This window comes from Schistocerca nitens, chromosome 5 (genome assembly GCF_023898315.1).
Source record: "Schistocerca nitens isolate TAMUIC-IGC-003100 chromosome 5, iqSchNite1.1, whole genome shotgun sequence".
NCBI lineage: Eukaryota > Metazoa > Arthropoda > Insecta > Orthoptera > Acrididae > Schistocerca > Schistocerca nitens.
In genome coordinates, this window is record NC_064618.1 from 502,887,717 (window position 1) to 502,905,639 (window position 17,923).

General features: G+C 46.2%; 1 protein-coding gene across 1 annotated transcript in view; it reads left to right on the plus strand.

Moving 5' to 3' along the window:
• The first annotated feature begins 3,926 nt into the window (after positions 1 to 3,926).
• The window catches only part of LOC126259635 (E3 ubiquitin-protein ligase LRSAM1-like), a 179,567-nt gene continuing 165,570 nt past the window's right edge, over positions 3,927 to 17,923 (plus strand). The window contains exons 1-2 of the mRNA XM_049956560.1: positions 3,927 to 4,204; positions 4,306 to 4,419. Of these exons, the coding sequence (XP_049812517.1) occupies positions 4,133 to 4,204; positions 4,306 to 4,419 (186 nt within the window). The 5' untranslated portion in view covers positions 3,927 to 4,132. The remainder of the gene's footprint in view (positions 4,205 to 4,305; positions 4,420 to 17,923) is intronic.

Here is a 17,923-nt window from a genome sequence, read left to right on the forward strand (position 1 = left end):
TTCCACATCATTACGAAATATCGTATTCATGATCCATGGAACTAGTATTAATCTAATCTAATCTAATCTAATCTTCTTCTAGTCAACTTGTGCCACAAGCTTCTCTTCTCCCCAATCCTATTCAACACCTCCTCATTAGTTATGTGATCTACCCATCTAATCTTCAGCATTCTTCTGTAGCACCACATTTCGAAAGCTTCTATTCTCTTCTTGTCTAAACTATTTATTGTCCATGTTTCACTTCCATACATACAAATACTTTCAGAAACGACTTCCTGACACTTAAATCTATACTCGATGTTAACAAATTTCTCTTCTTCAGAAACGCTTTCCTTGACATTGCCAGTCTACATTTTATATCCTCTCTACTTCGACCATCATCAGTTATTTTGCTCCCTAAATAGCAAAACTCGTTTACTACTTTAAGTGTTTCATTTCCTAATCTAATACCCTCAGCATCACCCGACTTAATTCGACTACATTCCTTTATCCTCGTTTTGCTTTTGTTGATGTTCATCTTATATCCTCCTTTCAAGACACTATCCATTCCATTCAACTGCTCTTCCAAGTCCTTTGCCGTCTCTGACAGAATTAAAATGTCATCGGCGAACCTCAAAGTTTTTATTACTTCTCCATAGATTTTAATACCAACTCCAAATTTTTCTTTTTTTTCCTTCACTGTTTCCTCAGTATACAGATTGAATAACATCGGGGAGAGGCTACAACCCTGTCTCACTCCCTTCCCAACCACTGCTTCCCTTTCATGCCCCTCAACTCTTATAACTGCCATTTGGTTTCTATACAAATTGTAAATAGCCTTTCGCTCCCTATATTTTACCCCTGCCACCTTCAGAATTTGAAAGAGAGTATTCCAGTCAACATTGTCAAAAGCTTTCTCTAAGTCTACAAATGCTAGAAACGTAGGTTTGCCTTTCTTTAATCTAGCTTCTAAGATAAGCCGTAGGGTCAGTATTGCCTCACGTGTTCCAATATTTCTACGGAATCCAAACTGATCTTCCCCGAGGTCAGCTTCTACTATTTTTTCCATTTGTCTGTAAAGAATTCGTGTTGTATTTTGCAGCCGTGACTTATTAAACTGATAGTTCGGTAATTTTCTCATCTGTCAACACCTGCATTCTTTGGGACTGGAATTATTATATTCTTCTTGAAGTCTGATGGTATTTCGCCTGTCTCATACATCTTGCTCACCAGATGGTAGAGTTTTTTCAGGACTGGCTCTCCCAAGGCCGTCATTATTTCTAATGGAATGCTGTCTACTCCCGCGGCCTTGTTTCGACTTAGGTCTTTCAGTGCTCTGTCAAACTCTTCACGCAGTATCATATCTCCCATTTCATCTTCATCTACATCCTCTTTCGTTTCCATAATATTGTCCTGAAGTACATCGCCCTTGTTTAGACCCTCTATATACTCCTTCCAACTTTCTACTTTCCCTTTTCTGCTTAGAACTGCGTTTCCATCTGAGCTCTTGATATTCATACAAGTGAACGATAAATGACACCACTACCGAGGCTAGCCTACCACACCGATAGATATGAACGATACAGAATAAGGCTTCTGCTTCGATAATGTAACGTGGGCTGTGCACACCATATCGTTTGCTGCTTCTGTATTGTCACATGGGCAGTGTGCAATAATACCCACCAGGACCAGGACCTACAACCTTTAGCACTGCAGTCTCTAGCCTTCATAATTTGGCCACGACCACTATTCACAACATGTCAAATATTTCTGCTAGATTCAATGGAGAGGGATGCAGGCTTACTTCGTTGCAGAACGATATGGATGTAAACTATATATGCATAAAATTTGGTAAGGTTTAGACTGCCAGGCTTCACAAAATTCCTTTCCATTGTTACTTAAAAGTTGTATCCAAATGTGCATTACTTATATGATAGTGTATTTATTATATTTTGGTTTTCTGTGGGTTCTATATTTCTTTTAACATCAGCGATGCACTCACAGTGGCACTGACAACGGTCGTCAGGCACTGTTGCTAAAGGTCGCCCGATAACATCGGCAGATAGTGTGGTCATAGTGTGTCCGATCCCTTCCATCAGTTTTTGTCAAGGTCAGAGGAAATAAGGTTAGATTAGAATTCATTCTATGTATGATGTAGGCTAGATTTTAACCTCTTAGGGTGGGTTGGACACCACGAGGTGCCCTAGCGGCTTGTACTATTAAAGGGACGCCTAATGCATCTGAATGAATTTCCTGTCTCGTAAAGAACGTGTCGAGTACTATATACTCTGTCTTCAGTTATCTGAATAACCGTGCAAGCTTTACGAATATATGAGATCACGGGAGAAACGTTCTGTCACGTACTCGAGATAATTGAAAAGCAAGTTATGAACACTCTGTTTCGTTGTATTTGTTTAAAGTTGCGCAGACGTACGTCAATTAATCATCAACGATTGTCATCTAGCATACGAGTGAAAGACAAGCATTAAAAGTAGCCATAAGATGCTCTGATAACGTACAGCACTTACTAACTCATACTAACAGAATCACTACCCTAGAGGCATAAAACGCCAGTACGCAGTAGTAATTACTTATAGACAACTAATGACAATCTACCACAAAAAAGATCCAGTACAGTAGCTGTAAGCATGTAAGATACGCAGCCCTTTTCACTTGAACAAGTTATTTTTTGAGGTTACTACCAATGCCTAAAATTTCCAATAAAGATTTTGCTTATTTGAGGTTTCGAATAAACCTGCGGTTTCAATCCATAGATTCCGAACTGTATCCCGATTATGATATTTTCATCCTCAGAATGCCACAAACTCACTCTTTCATTGACTAAACTCACCAGTTCCTCACGCTCCATATTTCGTGTGTGAGATCGTCGGTCGATTTGACCGAAGAAAACAAACTGATTTGAATTTCACAGTTTGTCGTCCGAAGTCTGTAGGTGACCGCGCACGTAGTGGCGTACTGATTTGAAAAGATCGGCCGTTTCCGGGCGATGTTGGTCGTCGGCGGAATCCACCGATATCGGAGCCACAGCAGCTTAAAGGGCTCCTTTCTTGCGGTGTTGAAGGTACCTTTTCCTGGTGATGTTATCTTTTTCTTTACGACGAATGCGTCTTTTATTACAACTTTTGAACACTCGGAATCCACCGAACAAACCGACAGTTTGCTAGCGAATGATTAAAGTTTTCCTTCTTGTATGAAATCCAAAGCTGCATTTTCGATTACTGCAATTAAACTGCTATAAGCTTCCCGTGATTGCCCGCCGAGCACCGAACTACAGCCTAGACTGTATCTCCTTAACTCAAAAAAAGATGATTTTTGCAACGCTGCTTCCAAACTTAACAGCTCCGAAAAATTTTTCGGTATTGTAGTTGGTAGTATACTGGATTCTGAAAACAGTTTTGCTTACTCTATAGAATTAGGAGAGGCATGGAGACACAAAATTTCTATGAGCTCTCCCCACCCCGCTGCCCCGTCAAAATGTTGGACTCTGCGTGATTATGAAGTTGAATCACACAGTTTTCATCTTCCTCCGCTATCTGTTGCCGTAACATCTTCTTCTATTCTCACTCTATGTATTCAACGCAAAAGGAAACGTAAATAGCACTACTACTGATAGCCAATTAACACATTTGACAGTAGCAGACAGCTGTGCCAGTGACACATAATAATAATAATAATAATATCTCTGACCAAAGACTTGTGATTACTCTGAAATGGCCAACATAAGAACATTCGAATGAGCAAATGTCGTGAGGAAGAAAGGAAATACGCATGGGTGTAAACCTACACATTAAGAACTTTCTATTTTGTTATGTGAAATGTTGTATTGTTGTCATTGTTTAAATAAACATTGTGTGTGTGTGTGTGTGTGTGTGTGTGTGTGTGTGTGTGTGTGTCATCACTCCAGAGATGTTTCATGTGGTACAATTGAAGTTGTGTACATGTCGAAAGTTTTAATAGTTATGCACGACGGTAGTACCTTAATTATTCTTGTCATGTGCAACGCGGAAAGAATTTGACGTAATGTAAACGATTAGTATCAACGTAGGGGTTGTCTTATTCGGTCCGTGTTGACAAACCGAAAATTGAGATACTTGTTTAAGGTGTGAGTACTTTCAATTTAGGGCTCAGTATAATGCCACTATTTGGTAAAAAGGACGACAGAGGTATTGACTACAAATCTAGGTTGGAGCATAAACTATATTTGGTGAGTCTAGAGATTGAAATTATAAATATATTACAATCGCAGATTAAGATACTCGTCTTCTGCCCCAAATCGTATCAATTACAGTTCAAGGTATTTTACAGGCCCGTGAAAATCCGGAGCCAGTTTTCGATTTGTCCGATTGTGCGCTGAAACATGTGCCATCAGGTGTCTACACGCTCTGTAAAGTGTTCAGGAAAGAAGCGCTTTATATGCAGGTACTCCAGCGATCTTCTTTATTACATTTTTCATAACTTGTTGGTTTCAAATAATAGTGACATCTACAGGAGTCAGTTTTAATATCCTTTGGCAGTCGCATTACATTTGTTGTAGGGAATTACCCGTTGTTATACAAGCAAATAATAACACCATTGATTGGAATGGTGTGATTGACGTTACAGAGTGAATTGCTGGTAATAAATAGCGACTGGCAGAAAATCTGAAAAGAGAATCAGAAGACAGTGAGTGAATTTCTCACTTCACATTGTCTGAAGGGTCAAAGCAGTATGAACACATCTGGTGGAGGGAAGACTATGCAACGAAATTAGTTCAGATAGAGCTGTTTGTTAGCCTAACAGCAATTTGTAAGCAAACTATTTCTCTTGATAATCGATGTTGAATATCCCAAGAGAGTGAAAATTCCGTTCTTAATTTATGGATTCAGATTACTTAGCACATAAACCTAAATGCATGAATATTAATTTAGGAGTGACAGTGATGGTTATATAGTATGTACAGTACTTAACTTCACACTTTGTGTGGTGTTTCCATCTAAATGTTTACAAGATCATCTTTCATTATTTTAATCTGGACAGGAAGTTCATAATGTCTGCACATTAGTAGATTGTAATCCTCACATAAGTATATTAGCTCAATCACCAACTCATTTACTTAAATTCCCTACTGAATGAATAAAACTGAATCTGTAAGGCAAGAACTGCAATAGCAAAGAAAAGCAGTTCTGATACGATAAGCTTGTTTCTGCAACAGAAAGAAAACTTATTCGTGGTAAAAGTGATATTTATAAATGACATTACATCTATTTTGTAATTTATATGCTTCAATAATTATAGAAAAACCTCTTAGTTAACATGAGGTATGCTGCCCTTGTATTTGATTAATCACCTTCTAGTTCATTATACTGAGAGTCATAGATAGAAAAGTTACCTACGCACTGTGAGACTGGAGATTAGTATCTTAGAGTACTGGATCTTGACAATAATCCTGTAGTGTGGACCGATCCTACATAGCACTGTATCTCCATACTAATATAAGCATAATCTCCCCCCCCCCCAACGGCCCTCGTCAAATAGACAATGTAAGCAATATGTGTGAAATACCTTCCACTTTGTCGTTTGGCTATGGATAATAATGTGCAATTGGTGAGTCACTATAGTTTAGGGCACAGAAATATTAACACAATCCATCTGCACTAGATATGAAATTAGCTCAATGCAGAACAACATTTGAACTGCAGAGTCCCTTCTCCTGACATGTAGTAAAACTTTTGTCATTCTGTGTAAAAGTTACATATTGGATACTCCTTTTACTTTTCAGTATGGTGTGAATGTAAGCACTGGAGCTGCTGAAACTATCAACTTTGTGTGTGCACCGCTTCACAGTTCATGCACGAAGTCTATGCTTGATTTGGTCACTGGAGGCTACCCAGTCTGCTAGTACAACAGCAGCCTGCCAGCTGCACCCCCTGTTAGAACTAATGACTATACAGACTAGAGTGCAAGGCTGTGCTGGCCACTTACTTTGTCTCTCATGTGCTTATGCTTTTTCATGTAATAAGGTCACAGTGTTTTTGGGTTAGAACGGGAGGCATATCAGGTCCCCTGTAAATTTTGTTAGAATTCAGATTTTGAATTGAATGAGAAATATTAGTAAATAGAGAATATACTGAATTAAGTCTTCAGAAATGTCTCATTGAAAGGCTATACTGATTTTCCTTACCTGTTTTTATCCAATCTGAGTTTGTACACATTATTTAAATATAAGATTACCCATCCATATACATTTATCAAAAGAAATGGTATCTTATGGACAATCCTTTGGGTAAGAAATAACTTTGTCATGCCTAATGTCGTAACTGATTCTGTTACTTCCATTTTCTGAGACTACATAATGTCATCATTTGGTAAATAATCGGTTGACAGGATTATCAGTTGCTCCATCTTCAATGTGTTATGCACAGCATATTGTTTGTCCAAATCCTTCAAGACAAGGTAGGGTACCTGCAACCTTCATTAATCAGTAACTTGAATACAGTATGTAGATACTCTGGCCCATTTCATATCACCAACGGATTCATGTAGAAAAAAAAGTCATAAATTTTATTATCAAATCCAGATTATCAATTCTTACTGTATGCTGGATTGTTTGTCAGTAGCCTCCAAATGGCACTAGAAATTTTAATGAAATATACTGTTTAACATTACAAGTGTTACCTCTCCTTCCAGCTGCTCCTCAAACTCTTAAGCTATGTGAAGTTACTTTTTAGCACTCTCAGCTTCTGCTCATATCACTTTTGATGTTTCTGGTCCTTTGTTTACTACAAAGGACATTCCTGCTTCATTACATTTCTTGAGTTCTTGAGACCTCCAGCCTTCCCACTTCTTGGCACAGCTACCTTATTCTTAAGTGTTTAGTTCACAGTTGCTTTTGAACAAGTATATTGATAAAGGGTCTGTAACACATCCATGCCAGATTTGACCAGGAGAAGAATGGAACACGTTTATAATTTGTTCACAGGCAGCAGCTTAACCCTTTATCTTACAAAGGCTTACATGACAATTCCAAACAAATAAAAATGACATATAGGTACCACAAGGAGAGATCAATGAGTATACACTGAATGAGGCTCTGTTAGCAAGTTTCTGGATGTCCATGTGGACAATAAACTGCGGTGTGTACCAGTAAGTTGGTAAGTTAATTAAAACATTCAATTCTTCCTGTTTTGCATTTAGACAATCTCTTTGGAGCATCTTCAGGGCTAGGGATTGTTACATATATCAGCCTATGGTATTAGTGGTTAATAACAGGAATGAGTTTAGGGTTAACTCTGTAGTTCACAACTGCTATAATAGAAATAAAAATAATTGAGTCGCATGCAGGCACACCAAAACTCTCCCCTCACATCCTTCGGCCCTCCCAGAACATCTCCCCTGAGTGTCTCTCTCTCTCTCTCTCTCTCTCTCTCTCTCTCTCTCTCTCTCTCTCTCTCTCGGTCCCCCCTGCGGGTCCGGGGTAAGAATAGGCCCGAGGTATTCCTGCCTGTCGTAAGAGGCGACTAAAAGGAGTTTCAACCGTTTCGGCCTTCCATGTGATGGTCCCCCTTAGGGTTTGACCTCCATTTTTCAAAATTCTACAGAAGTACGAGCCTTTTGGGGAAGGACACCTTACGTGGTGTACCACTGGTCCTAAGTGCACTAAGACCTTGGCACTCAGCATTGTACCGGCGTTGTAACCATACCCATTATTCCTCAAATTGGGCCTAAACGCCTGATGGGTTGTACAAGTTACGCCCATAGTGCGTCCCCATCTGCACCTACGATCATGATGGACTTTCCATGGCACCAGAAATCCAGCACGGTAGCCAGCCCGTTGTGGTGGGGTCGTCATGTACCCTCTAGGTTGTAGCCCCCTGACAACACAGGGATCGTACTGCCGATACCTGAGCTGCACCCTCCCCACGTCGGCCAAGGAGTAGATGCCCGTCTCCTTGGGGCATCAGGACTCCCGGCAACGGTCATCCTGCCAGGTGGCCCTTGCTGAGGCTGGGTGGCGCCCGTGGGGAGAGCCCCTGGTCGGAGTGGGTGGTATCGGGGCGGACGTTTCGCAGATGAAACGTCAACACGTATCAGGTCGCTCTGCGGCCGAGTCTTTCAAAGGAAAAGGTACCGTTTCTAGTTCTGGTTCTCCTGCCCTTTCCCCCTTGGCCACTCCCTGGGAGGAGGGACAGGCCCGCCGGCTTGGGGCGAAGTACTTCCCCCGCTATTTGGTCTGTTCTCGAACCGATGGGGGGACGTTCGCCACCTCCAAGCCCATGTTCTTTGTTCAGCACATTGAGGACATCTTCGGGGAAATCGAGGCTCTCAGCAAGATGCGTTCAGGTTCCGTTCTTATCAAGACCACCTCCGCCACACAGTCGGCGGCGCTCCAGGCGTGCGACCGCCTAGGGGACATCCCAGTGTCCATTGTCCCGCATCTGGCACTAAATAGGACGCAGGGGGTTATTTTTCATCGTGACCTCCTGCTACAATCTGATGAGGAGCTCAGGGCCAACCTGGAGCGCCGAGGCGTGCATTTCGTCCGGCGAGTCCAGCGCAGCCCAAAGACCGTCGCATCGACACCGGAGCCTTTACCCTCGCCTTCGAGGGGGACGTTCTCCCGGAGAAGGTAAAGGTGATGTGCTACCAGTGCGACGTGCTGCGACCCTACGTCCCGCCTCCTATGCGCTGTTTTCGGTGTTTGCGCTTTGGGCACATGTCGTCACGGTGTGAGGCTGAGCCCCATTGTGGCGATTGTGGACGTCCTCTTCGTGAGGAACATACATGCACCCCACCACCTCGGTGCATTAATTGTCCTGGCATCCACTCGCCTAGATCCTCAGACTGCCCCGCATATCAGAAGGAGAAGAAGATACAAGAACTCAAAACTTTGGATCGGCTCTCTTATTCTGAGGCCAGGAAGAAGTATGACCGCCTCCATCCCGTGCCGTTGACCACTTCATTTGCCACAGTTGTGTCCACTCCTTCCGCGGTATCCTCACCCCTATCCTGTCCCCCCTCCGCCTCCTCCGCCCATCAGGGGGCTCTGCCTCCGCCTCCCAAATCCCTCCCTTCCAAATCCTCCTCCCCCGTGGCCCCCGCCCCCTCTGCCCCAGGGGCCACCCTTCCTCCTCCTCCTCTCCCCCCGCCACCTGAGAAGCGATCCTCTTCTCAGGCATCCATCGGGGAAACGTTCCGGACCCCAGCTTCCGAGGTCCAGCGTTCCAAAATGGACCCCGCGCGTGAGGACCTTCTTCGGGTCCAGCCCACCATCCCTGTGCCTCCTCGGCCTTCCAAAAAGGCCTCCAAGAAGAAGTCTCTATCCCCCTCTCCGCCCCGGCGCATTTCGTCTGACGCTCCATCTGTGAGTCGCTGCTCCCGGCCGTCCTCAGTTTCGCCGGGACGCTCTGCTGCCAGGCGCTCAGCTGGCCTCTCGTCGGCAAATGATGCTGCCCCTCCTACACAACCAGGGACAGCGGCCGCAGTTGGCGACAACTCGATGGAACCGGATCCGCCTCCTGCCGGTTGTAACGTTGTCCCCTCGCAACCTGGCCCTCCGCGGCCGTCGAGGTGACCAGCTCTTCCCCCGTCTCGTTCCCCCAACTTTTTGACTAGCGATGGCCTTGTTACATTGGAACATAAGAGGTATTCGATCTAATCGGGAGGAATTACAACTGCTCCTCCGCCTGCACTGTCCGCTCGTCCTTGGTCTCCAGGAAACCAAGTTGCGCCCGACTGACCGTATTGCCTTTACCCACTATACCTCGGAGCGATATGACCTCACCCCTGTGGACAGTATCCCAGCTCATGGTGGGGTCATGTTGCTCGTTCGGGACGATGTCTATTACCATCCCATCCCATTGACCACCCCACTCCAAGCAATAGCTGTCCGTATTACTCTTTCTGCTTTTACTTTTTCAGTTTGTACCATCTACACTCCATCGTCATCTGCTGTTAGTCGGGCTGACATGATGCACCTGATCGTTCAGCTTCCCCCGCCATTTTTATTGTTTGGCGACTTCAATGCCCATCATCCCCTTTGGGGCTCTCCTGCATCCTGTCAAAGAGGCTCACTCTTGGCGGATGTCTTCAACCATCTCAATCTTGTCTGCCTCAATACCGGTGCCCCGACTTTCCTCTCGGACTCTACTCATACCTACTCCCACTTGGACCTCTCGATCTGTTCTACCACTCTTGCCCGTCGGTTCGAGTGGTATGTTCTTTCTGACACCTATTCGAGCGACCACTTCCCCTGTGTCGTTCGTCTCCTGCACCACACCCCATCCCCACGTCCTTCGCGCTGGAACATACCGAAAGCTGACTGGGGACTTTACTCCTCCCTGGCGACCTTTCCGGACCACGATTTTCTCAGTTGTGACAGTCAGGTCGAATACCTCATGGCTGTTACCATCAATGCTGCCGAACGTTCCATTCCTCGTACTACCTCTTCTTCACGTCGCATTTCCGTCCCCTGGTGGAACGAGGCTTGTGGGGACGCTATCCCTGCTCGACGACGTGCTTTACGCTCCTTTCGCCGCCATCCTACGTTGGCGAATTGTATTGAATACAAACGACTCCGAGCGCAATGCCGTAGAGTCATCAAAGACAGCAAAAAAGCTTGTTGGGCCTCTTTCACCAGCTCCTTTAACAGTTTTACTCCCTCTTCCGTCGTTTGGGGTGGCCTGCGCTGGCTGTCGGGCATTAAGGCCCAATCCTTGGTACCTGGCCTGACCTCAGGTCATGAGGTCCTTGTTGATCCTGTGGCTGTCTCCAACGCCTTTGGCCACTTTTTCGCGGAGGTTTCATGCTCCGCCCATTACCACCCTGCCTTCCTTCCCAGGAAAGAGGCAGAAGAGGCTCGGCGACCTTCCTTCCACTCGCTGAATCTGGAAACTTATAATGCCCCCTTTACTATGCGGGAACTCGAATGTGCGCTTGCACTGTCCCGGTCCTCTGCTCCGGGGCCAGATGCCATTCACGTTCAGATGCTGGCACACCTTTCTCCGGCGGGCAAAAGCTTCCTTCTTCGTACCTACAATCGCGTCTGGACCGAAGGTCAGGTCCCCATGCGTTGGCATGACGTCGTCGTTGTTCCTATACCCAAACCCGGGAAGGATAGACACCTTCCTTCTAGTTACCGCCCCATTTCTCTTACAAGCTGTGTCTGTAAGGTGATGGAGCGCATGGTTAATGCTCGGTTAGTCTGGATTCTTGAATCCCGACGGCTACTTACTAATGTCCAATGCGGCTTTCGTCGCCGCCGCTCCGCTGTTGACCACCTTGTGACGTTGTCGACATACATCATGAACAACTTTTTGCGAAGGCGCCAAACAGTAGCCGTGTTCTTCGATTTGGAGAAGGCTTATGATACCTGTTGGAGAGGAGGTATCCTCCGCACTATGCACAGGTGGGGCCTACGCGGTCGCCTGCCCCTTTTTATTGATTCCTTTTTAACGGATCGAAAGTTTAGGGTACGTGTGGGTTCCGTATTGTCTGACGTCTTCCTCCAGGAGAACGGAATGCCTCAGGGCTCCGTCTTGAGCGTAGCCCTTTTTGCCATCGCGATCAATCCAATTATGGATTGTATTCCACCTAATGTCTCAGGCTCTCTCTTTGTCGATGACTTCGCGATCTACTGCAGTGCCCAGAGAACATGCCTCCTGGAGCGCTGCCTTCAGCGTTGTCTAGACAGCCTCTACTCATGGAGCGTGGCAAATGGCTTCTGGTTCTCTGAAGAGAAGACGGTTTGTATCAACTTTTGGCGATATAAAGCGTTCTTTCCGCCATCCTTACATCTCGGTCCCGTTGTTCTCCCATTCGTGGAAACAACTAAGTTTCTAGGGCTCACGTTGGACAGGAAACTGTGTTGGTCTCCACATGTCTCTTATTTGGCGGCCCGTTGTACACGTTCCCTTAATGTCCTCAGAGTTCTTAGCGGTTCATCTTGGGGAGCGGATCGCACTGTCCTGCTTCGCTTGTATCGGTCCATTGTCCGATCGAAGCTGGATTATGGGAGCTTCGTCTACTCGTCCGCTCGGCCATCCCTCTTACGCCGGCTCAACTCCATCCACCATCGGGGGATACGTCTTGTGACCGGAGCCTTCTACACTAGTCCTGTCGAGAGTCTTTATGCTGAAGCTGCCGAATTACCATTGACCTACCGGCGCGACGTACTGCTGTGTCGGTATGCCTGCCGGCTGTTGTCTATGCCCGACCACCCCTCTTACCAGTCCTTCTTCGCCGATTCTCTCGACCGTCAGTACGGGCTGTATGTGTCTGCCCTGCTGCCCCCCGGAGTCAGCTTCCGTCGCCTGCTTCGACAATTGGATTTTACCCTCCCTACCACCTTCAGAGAGGGTGAGAGCCCGACACCACCTTGGCTCCAGGCTCCGGTTCATATTTATCTTGACCTCAGCTCACTCCCGAAGGAGGGTACTCCGGCTGCAGTGTATTGCTCACTGTTTGTCGAACTTCGTGCTAGACTTGACGGTCACACCTTTATTTACACCGATGGCTCCAAAACTGACGATGGTGTCGGCTGTGCCTTTGTCGTCGGGGCCGCCACCTTTAAATACCGGCTCCTCGACCCATGTTCGAGCTTTACGGCCGAGCTTTTCGCTCTCCATCAGGCTGTTCAGTATGCCCGCCGCCACCGCCATTCATCGTATGTACTCTGCTCTGACTCACTCAGTGCTCTTCAGAGCCTTGGAGCTCCCTATCCAGTCCATCCCTTGATTCACCGGATACAGCAGTCCCTCCATTCTTTCGCTGATAATGGTTCTCCTGTCAGCTTTCTGTGGGTTCCCGGACATGTAGGAGTGCCTGGGAATGAGGCTGCGGATGCTGCAGCCAAGGCTGCAGTCCTCCTGCCTCAGCCAGCCTCCCATTGTGTCCAGTCATCTGACGTTCGTGGGGATGTATGTAAGAGGCTTGTGTCGTTGTGGTGGGATGCTTGGTCATCCCTCCAAGGAAACAAGCTCCGGGCAGTAAAACCGCTCCCAACTGCTTGGACAACCTCCTCCCGACCATCTCGGCGAGAGGAGGTCCTTCTGACCAGGTTGCGGATTGGGCATTGCAGGTTTAGCCACCGCTACCTGCTCTCCGGTGACCCAGCCCCGCAGTGCCCTTGTGGTCAGGCATTAACAGTGCGCCATGTTTTATTGTCGTGTCCCCGTTTTAGTCAATTTCATGTTGTTCTGTCCCTGCCATCTACTTTACCGGATATTTTAGCTGATGACGCTCGAGCAGCTGCTTGTGTTCTGCGTTTTATAACTTTGACTGGCTTGTCCAAAGACATCTAACCTTTTTACTTATTTTATCTACATCTTTGTCAGATCTTCCTGGTGTCCCCCCCCCCTCCCCTTGAGTTTTACTAGATTCCGTGTGCTCTAACAACAGTGACTGGGCGCTAATGACCTCAGTAGTTGAGCGCCCTTAAACCCCACCAAAAAAAAGAAAAAAAATCTCTCTCTCTCTCTCTCTCTCTCTCTCTCTCTCTCTCTCTCTCTCTCTCTCTCTCTCTCTAACACCCCCACCAACCACCACCACCACCATCAGTCCTATCTTCTACCTGCTTCCTAAAGTCCATAAACCCAACCACCCAGGATGCCCCACTGTGGCCGATTACTATGCCCTCACTCAGAGAATCTCTGCTCACGTAGACCAGCACCTTCAGTCTGTTACCCATATCCTACCCTCCTATATAAAATACACAAACCACCCAGAACACCAAAATGCTCACTTGGTTCAGATTCATCGATGACATCGCCATGATCTGGATCGTGTGTGAGACATCCTATCCACATTCCCCCACAACTTCAACACCTTCTTTTGCATACCGGGGGGAGTCATTCCAGATGTGGAAAGGGTCCTTCCGGATGCCATGAAGGGTACAGGGTGCACCCATCTGCAGGTGGTCGCTCATGTCGGCACCAATGATGTGTGTCGCTATGGATCGGAGGAAATCCTCTCTGGCTTCCAACGGCTATCTGATTTGGTGAAGACTGCCAGTCTCGCTAGCGGGATGAAAGCAGAGCTCACCATCTGCAGCATCGTCGACAGGACTGACTGCGGACCTTTGGTACAGAGCCGAGTGGAGGGTCTGAATCAGAGGCTGAGACGGTTCTGCGACCATGTGGGCTGCAGATTCCTCGACTTGCGCCATAGGGTGGTGGGGTTTCGGGTTCCGCTGGATAGGTCAGGAGTCCACTACACGCAGCAAGCGGCTACACGGGTAGCAGGGGTTGTGTGGCGTGGACTGGGCGGTTTTTTAGGTTAGATGGCCTTGGGCAAGTACAGAAAGGGCAACAGCCTCAAAGGGTGCGGAGCAAAGTCAAGACATGCGGGGACCAAGCAGCAATCGGTATTGTAATTGTAAACTGTCGAAGCTGCGTTGGTAAAGTACCGGAACTTCAAGCACTGATAGAAAGCACCGAAGCTGAAATCGTTATAGGTACAGAGAGCTGGCTTAAGCCAGAGATAAATTCTGCCGAAATTTTTACAGAGGTACAGACGGTGTTTAGGAAGGATAGATTGCATGCAACCGGTGGTGGAGTGTTTGTCGCTGTTAGTAGTAGTTTATCCTGTAGTGAAGTAGAAGTGGATAGTTCCTGTGAATTATTATGGGTGGAGGTTACACTCAACAACCGAGCTGGGTTAATAATTGGCTCCTTTTACCGACCTCCCGACTCAGCAGCGTTAGTGGCAGAACAACTGAGAGAAAATTTGGAATACATTTCGCATAAATTTCCTCAGCATGTTATAGTCTTAGGTGGAGATTTCAATTTACCAGATATAGACTGGGACACTCAGATGTTTAGGATGGGTGGTAGGGACAGAGCATCGAGTGACATTATACTGAGTGCACTATCCGAAAATTACCTCGAGCAATTAAACAGAGAACCGACTCGTGGAGATAACATCTTGGACCTACTGATAACAAACAGACCCGAACTTTTCGACTCTGTAAGTGCAGAACAGGGAATCAGTGATCATAAGGCCGTTGTAGCATCCCTGAATATGGAAGTTAATAGGAATATAAAAAAAGGGAGGAAGGTTTATCTGTTTAGCAAGAGTAATAGAAGGCAGATTTCAGACCACCTAACAGATCAAAACGAAAATTTCTGTTCCGACACTGACAATGTTGAGTGTTTATGGAAAAAGTTCAAGGCAATCGTAAAATGTGTTTTAGACAGGTACGTGCCGAGTAAAACTGTGAGGGACGGGAAAAACCCACCGTGGTAAAACAACAAAGTTAGGAAACTACTGCGAAAGCAAAGAGAGCTTCACTCCAAGTTTAAACGCAGCCAAAACCTCTCAGACAAACAGAAGCTAAGCGATGTCAAAGTTATCGTAAGGAGGGCTATGCGAGAAGCGTTCAGTGAATTCGAAAGTAAAATTCTATGTACAGACTTGACAGAAAATCCTAGGAAGTTCTGGTCTTACGTTAAATCAGTAAGTGGCTCGAAACAGCATATCCAGACACTCCGGGATGATGATGGCATTGAAACAGAGGATGACACGCGTAAAGCTGAAATACTAAACACCTTTTTCCAAAGCTGTTTCACAGAGGAAGACCGCACTGCAGTTCCTTCTCTAAATCCTCACACAAACGAAAAAATGGCTGACATCGAAATAAGTGTCCAAGGAATAGAAAAGCAACTGGAATCACTCAACAGAGGAAAGTCCACTGGACCTGACGGGATACCAATTCGATTCTACACAGAGTACGCGAAAGAACTTGCCCCCCTTCTAACAGCCGTGTACCGCAAGTCTCTAGAGGAACGGAGGGTTCCAAATGATTGGAAAAGAGCACAGGTAGTCCCAGTCTTCAAGAAGGATCGTCGAGCAGATGCGCAAAACTATAGACCTATATCTCTGACGTCGATCTGTTGTAGAATTTTAGAACATGTTTTTTGCTCGAGTATCATGTCGTTTTTGGAAACCCAGAATCTACTATGTAGGAATCAACATGGATTCCGGAAACAGCGATCGTGTGAGACCCAACTCGCGTTATTTGTTCATGAGACCCAGAAAATATTAGATACAGGCTCCCAGGTAGATGCTATTTTTCTTGACTTCCGGAAGGCGTTCGATACAGTTCCGCACTGTCTCCTGATAAACAAAGTAAGAGCCTACGGAATATCAGACCAGCTGTGTGGCTGGATTGAAGATTTTTTAGCAAACAGAACACAGCATGTTGTTATCAATGGAGAGACGTCTACAGACGTTAAGGTAACCTCTGGCGTGCCACAGGGGAGTGTTATGGGACCATTGCTTTTCACAATATATATAAATGACCTAGTAGATAGTGTCGGAAGTTCCATGCGGCTTTTCGCGGATGATGCTGTAGTATACAGAGAAGTTGCAGCATTAGAAAATTGTAGCGAAATGCAGGAAGATCTGCAGCGGATAGGCACTTGGTGCAGGGAGTGGCAACTGTCCCTTAACATAGACAAATGTAATGTATTGCGAATACATAGAAAGAAGGATCCTTTATTGTATGATTATATGATAGCGGAACAAACACTGGTAGCAGTTACTTCTGCAAAATATCTGGGAGTATGCGTGCGGAACGATTTGAAGTGGAATGATCATATAAAATTAATTGTTGGTAAGGCGGGTACCAGGTTGAGATTCATTGGGAGAGTCCTTAGAAAATGTAGTCCAGCAACAAAGGAGGTGGCTTACAAAACACTCGTTTGGCCTATACTTGAGTATTGCTCATCAGTGTGGGATCCGTACCAGATCGGGTTGACGGAGGAGATAGAGAAAATCCAAAGAAGAGCGGCGCGTTTCGTCACAGGGTTATTTGGTAACCGTGATAGCGTTACGGAGATGTTTAATAAACTCAAGTGGCAGACTCTGCAAGAGAGGCGCTCTGCATCGCGGTGTAGCTTGCTCGCCAGGTTTTGAGAGGGTGCGTTTGTGGATGAGGTATTGAGTATATTGCTTCCCCCTACTTATACCTCCCGAGGGGATCACGAATGTAAAATTAGAGAGATTAGAGTGCGCACGGAGGCTTTCAGACAGTCGTTCTTCCCGCGAACCATACGCGACTGGAACAGGAAAGGGAGGTAATGACAGTGGCACGTAAAGTGCCCTCCGCCACACACCGTTGGGTGGCTTGCGGAGTATGAATGTAGATATAGATTTAGATTCACTTCATTTTCTCCTCCTTGACCCAACAAGCCATCTTCCCCGATGCTGACCCCCACGTCAAAGGTGGCTACTTTAGTAACTTCATCAATATCAAACCTACCAACAACCAGCAAAATCTCCACTTCGAACGCGGCCACCAATTCTATACCAAGAAGTCCTTCCACACAGCCTAGTCACCCATGGTCGGTGCACCTCAGATGATGAGCAGTCCCTTCTCCAAACATACCGAACGTCTCACTAAGGCATTCACACACTGCAGTTAACCTCCCATGCTTGTACAGAAACAGATCTCCTGTGCCTTCTCTCTCCAGTCACCCACCACCTCCGAGACTACCACATCCGGCCACAAAGGTGCACTCGTCTTGCAGCTCAGTACTACTCAGGACTGGAGAAACTGAATCACGTTCTCTGCCAGGGTTTTGACTACCTCTCGTCATGCCCTGAAATGAGGAATATTCTACCCGCTATACTTCTCACCCGTGCCACAGACTTATGCCACCACCATCGAACCTACATATCCCTACTCCACCCCTGCTCCCAACCCCTTGCCTCATGGCTCATATCCCTGTAATAAACCTAGCTGCAACACCTGTCCCACACATCCTCCCACCATCATCACCTACTCCAGTCCATTCACAAGCATCACCTGTCCTATTGAAGGTAGGGGTTCCTGTGAAAGCCGTCATGAGATCTACAAGCTAAGCTGCAACCATTGTGCTACATTCTGTGTGGGTGTGACAAACCACAATCTGTATGCATGAATAACCTCCAACAAACTGTGCCCAAA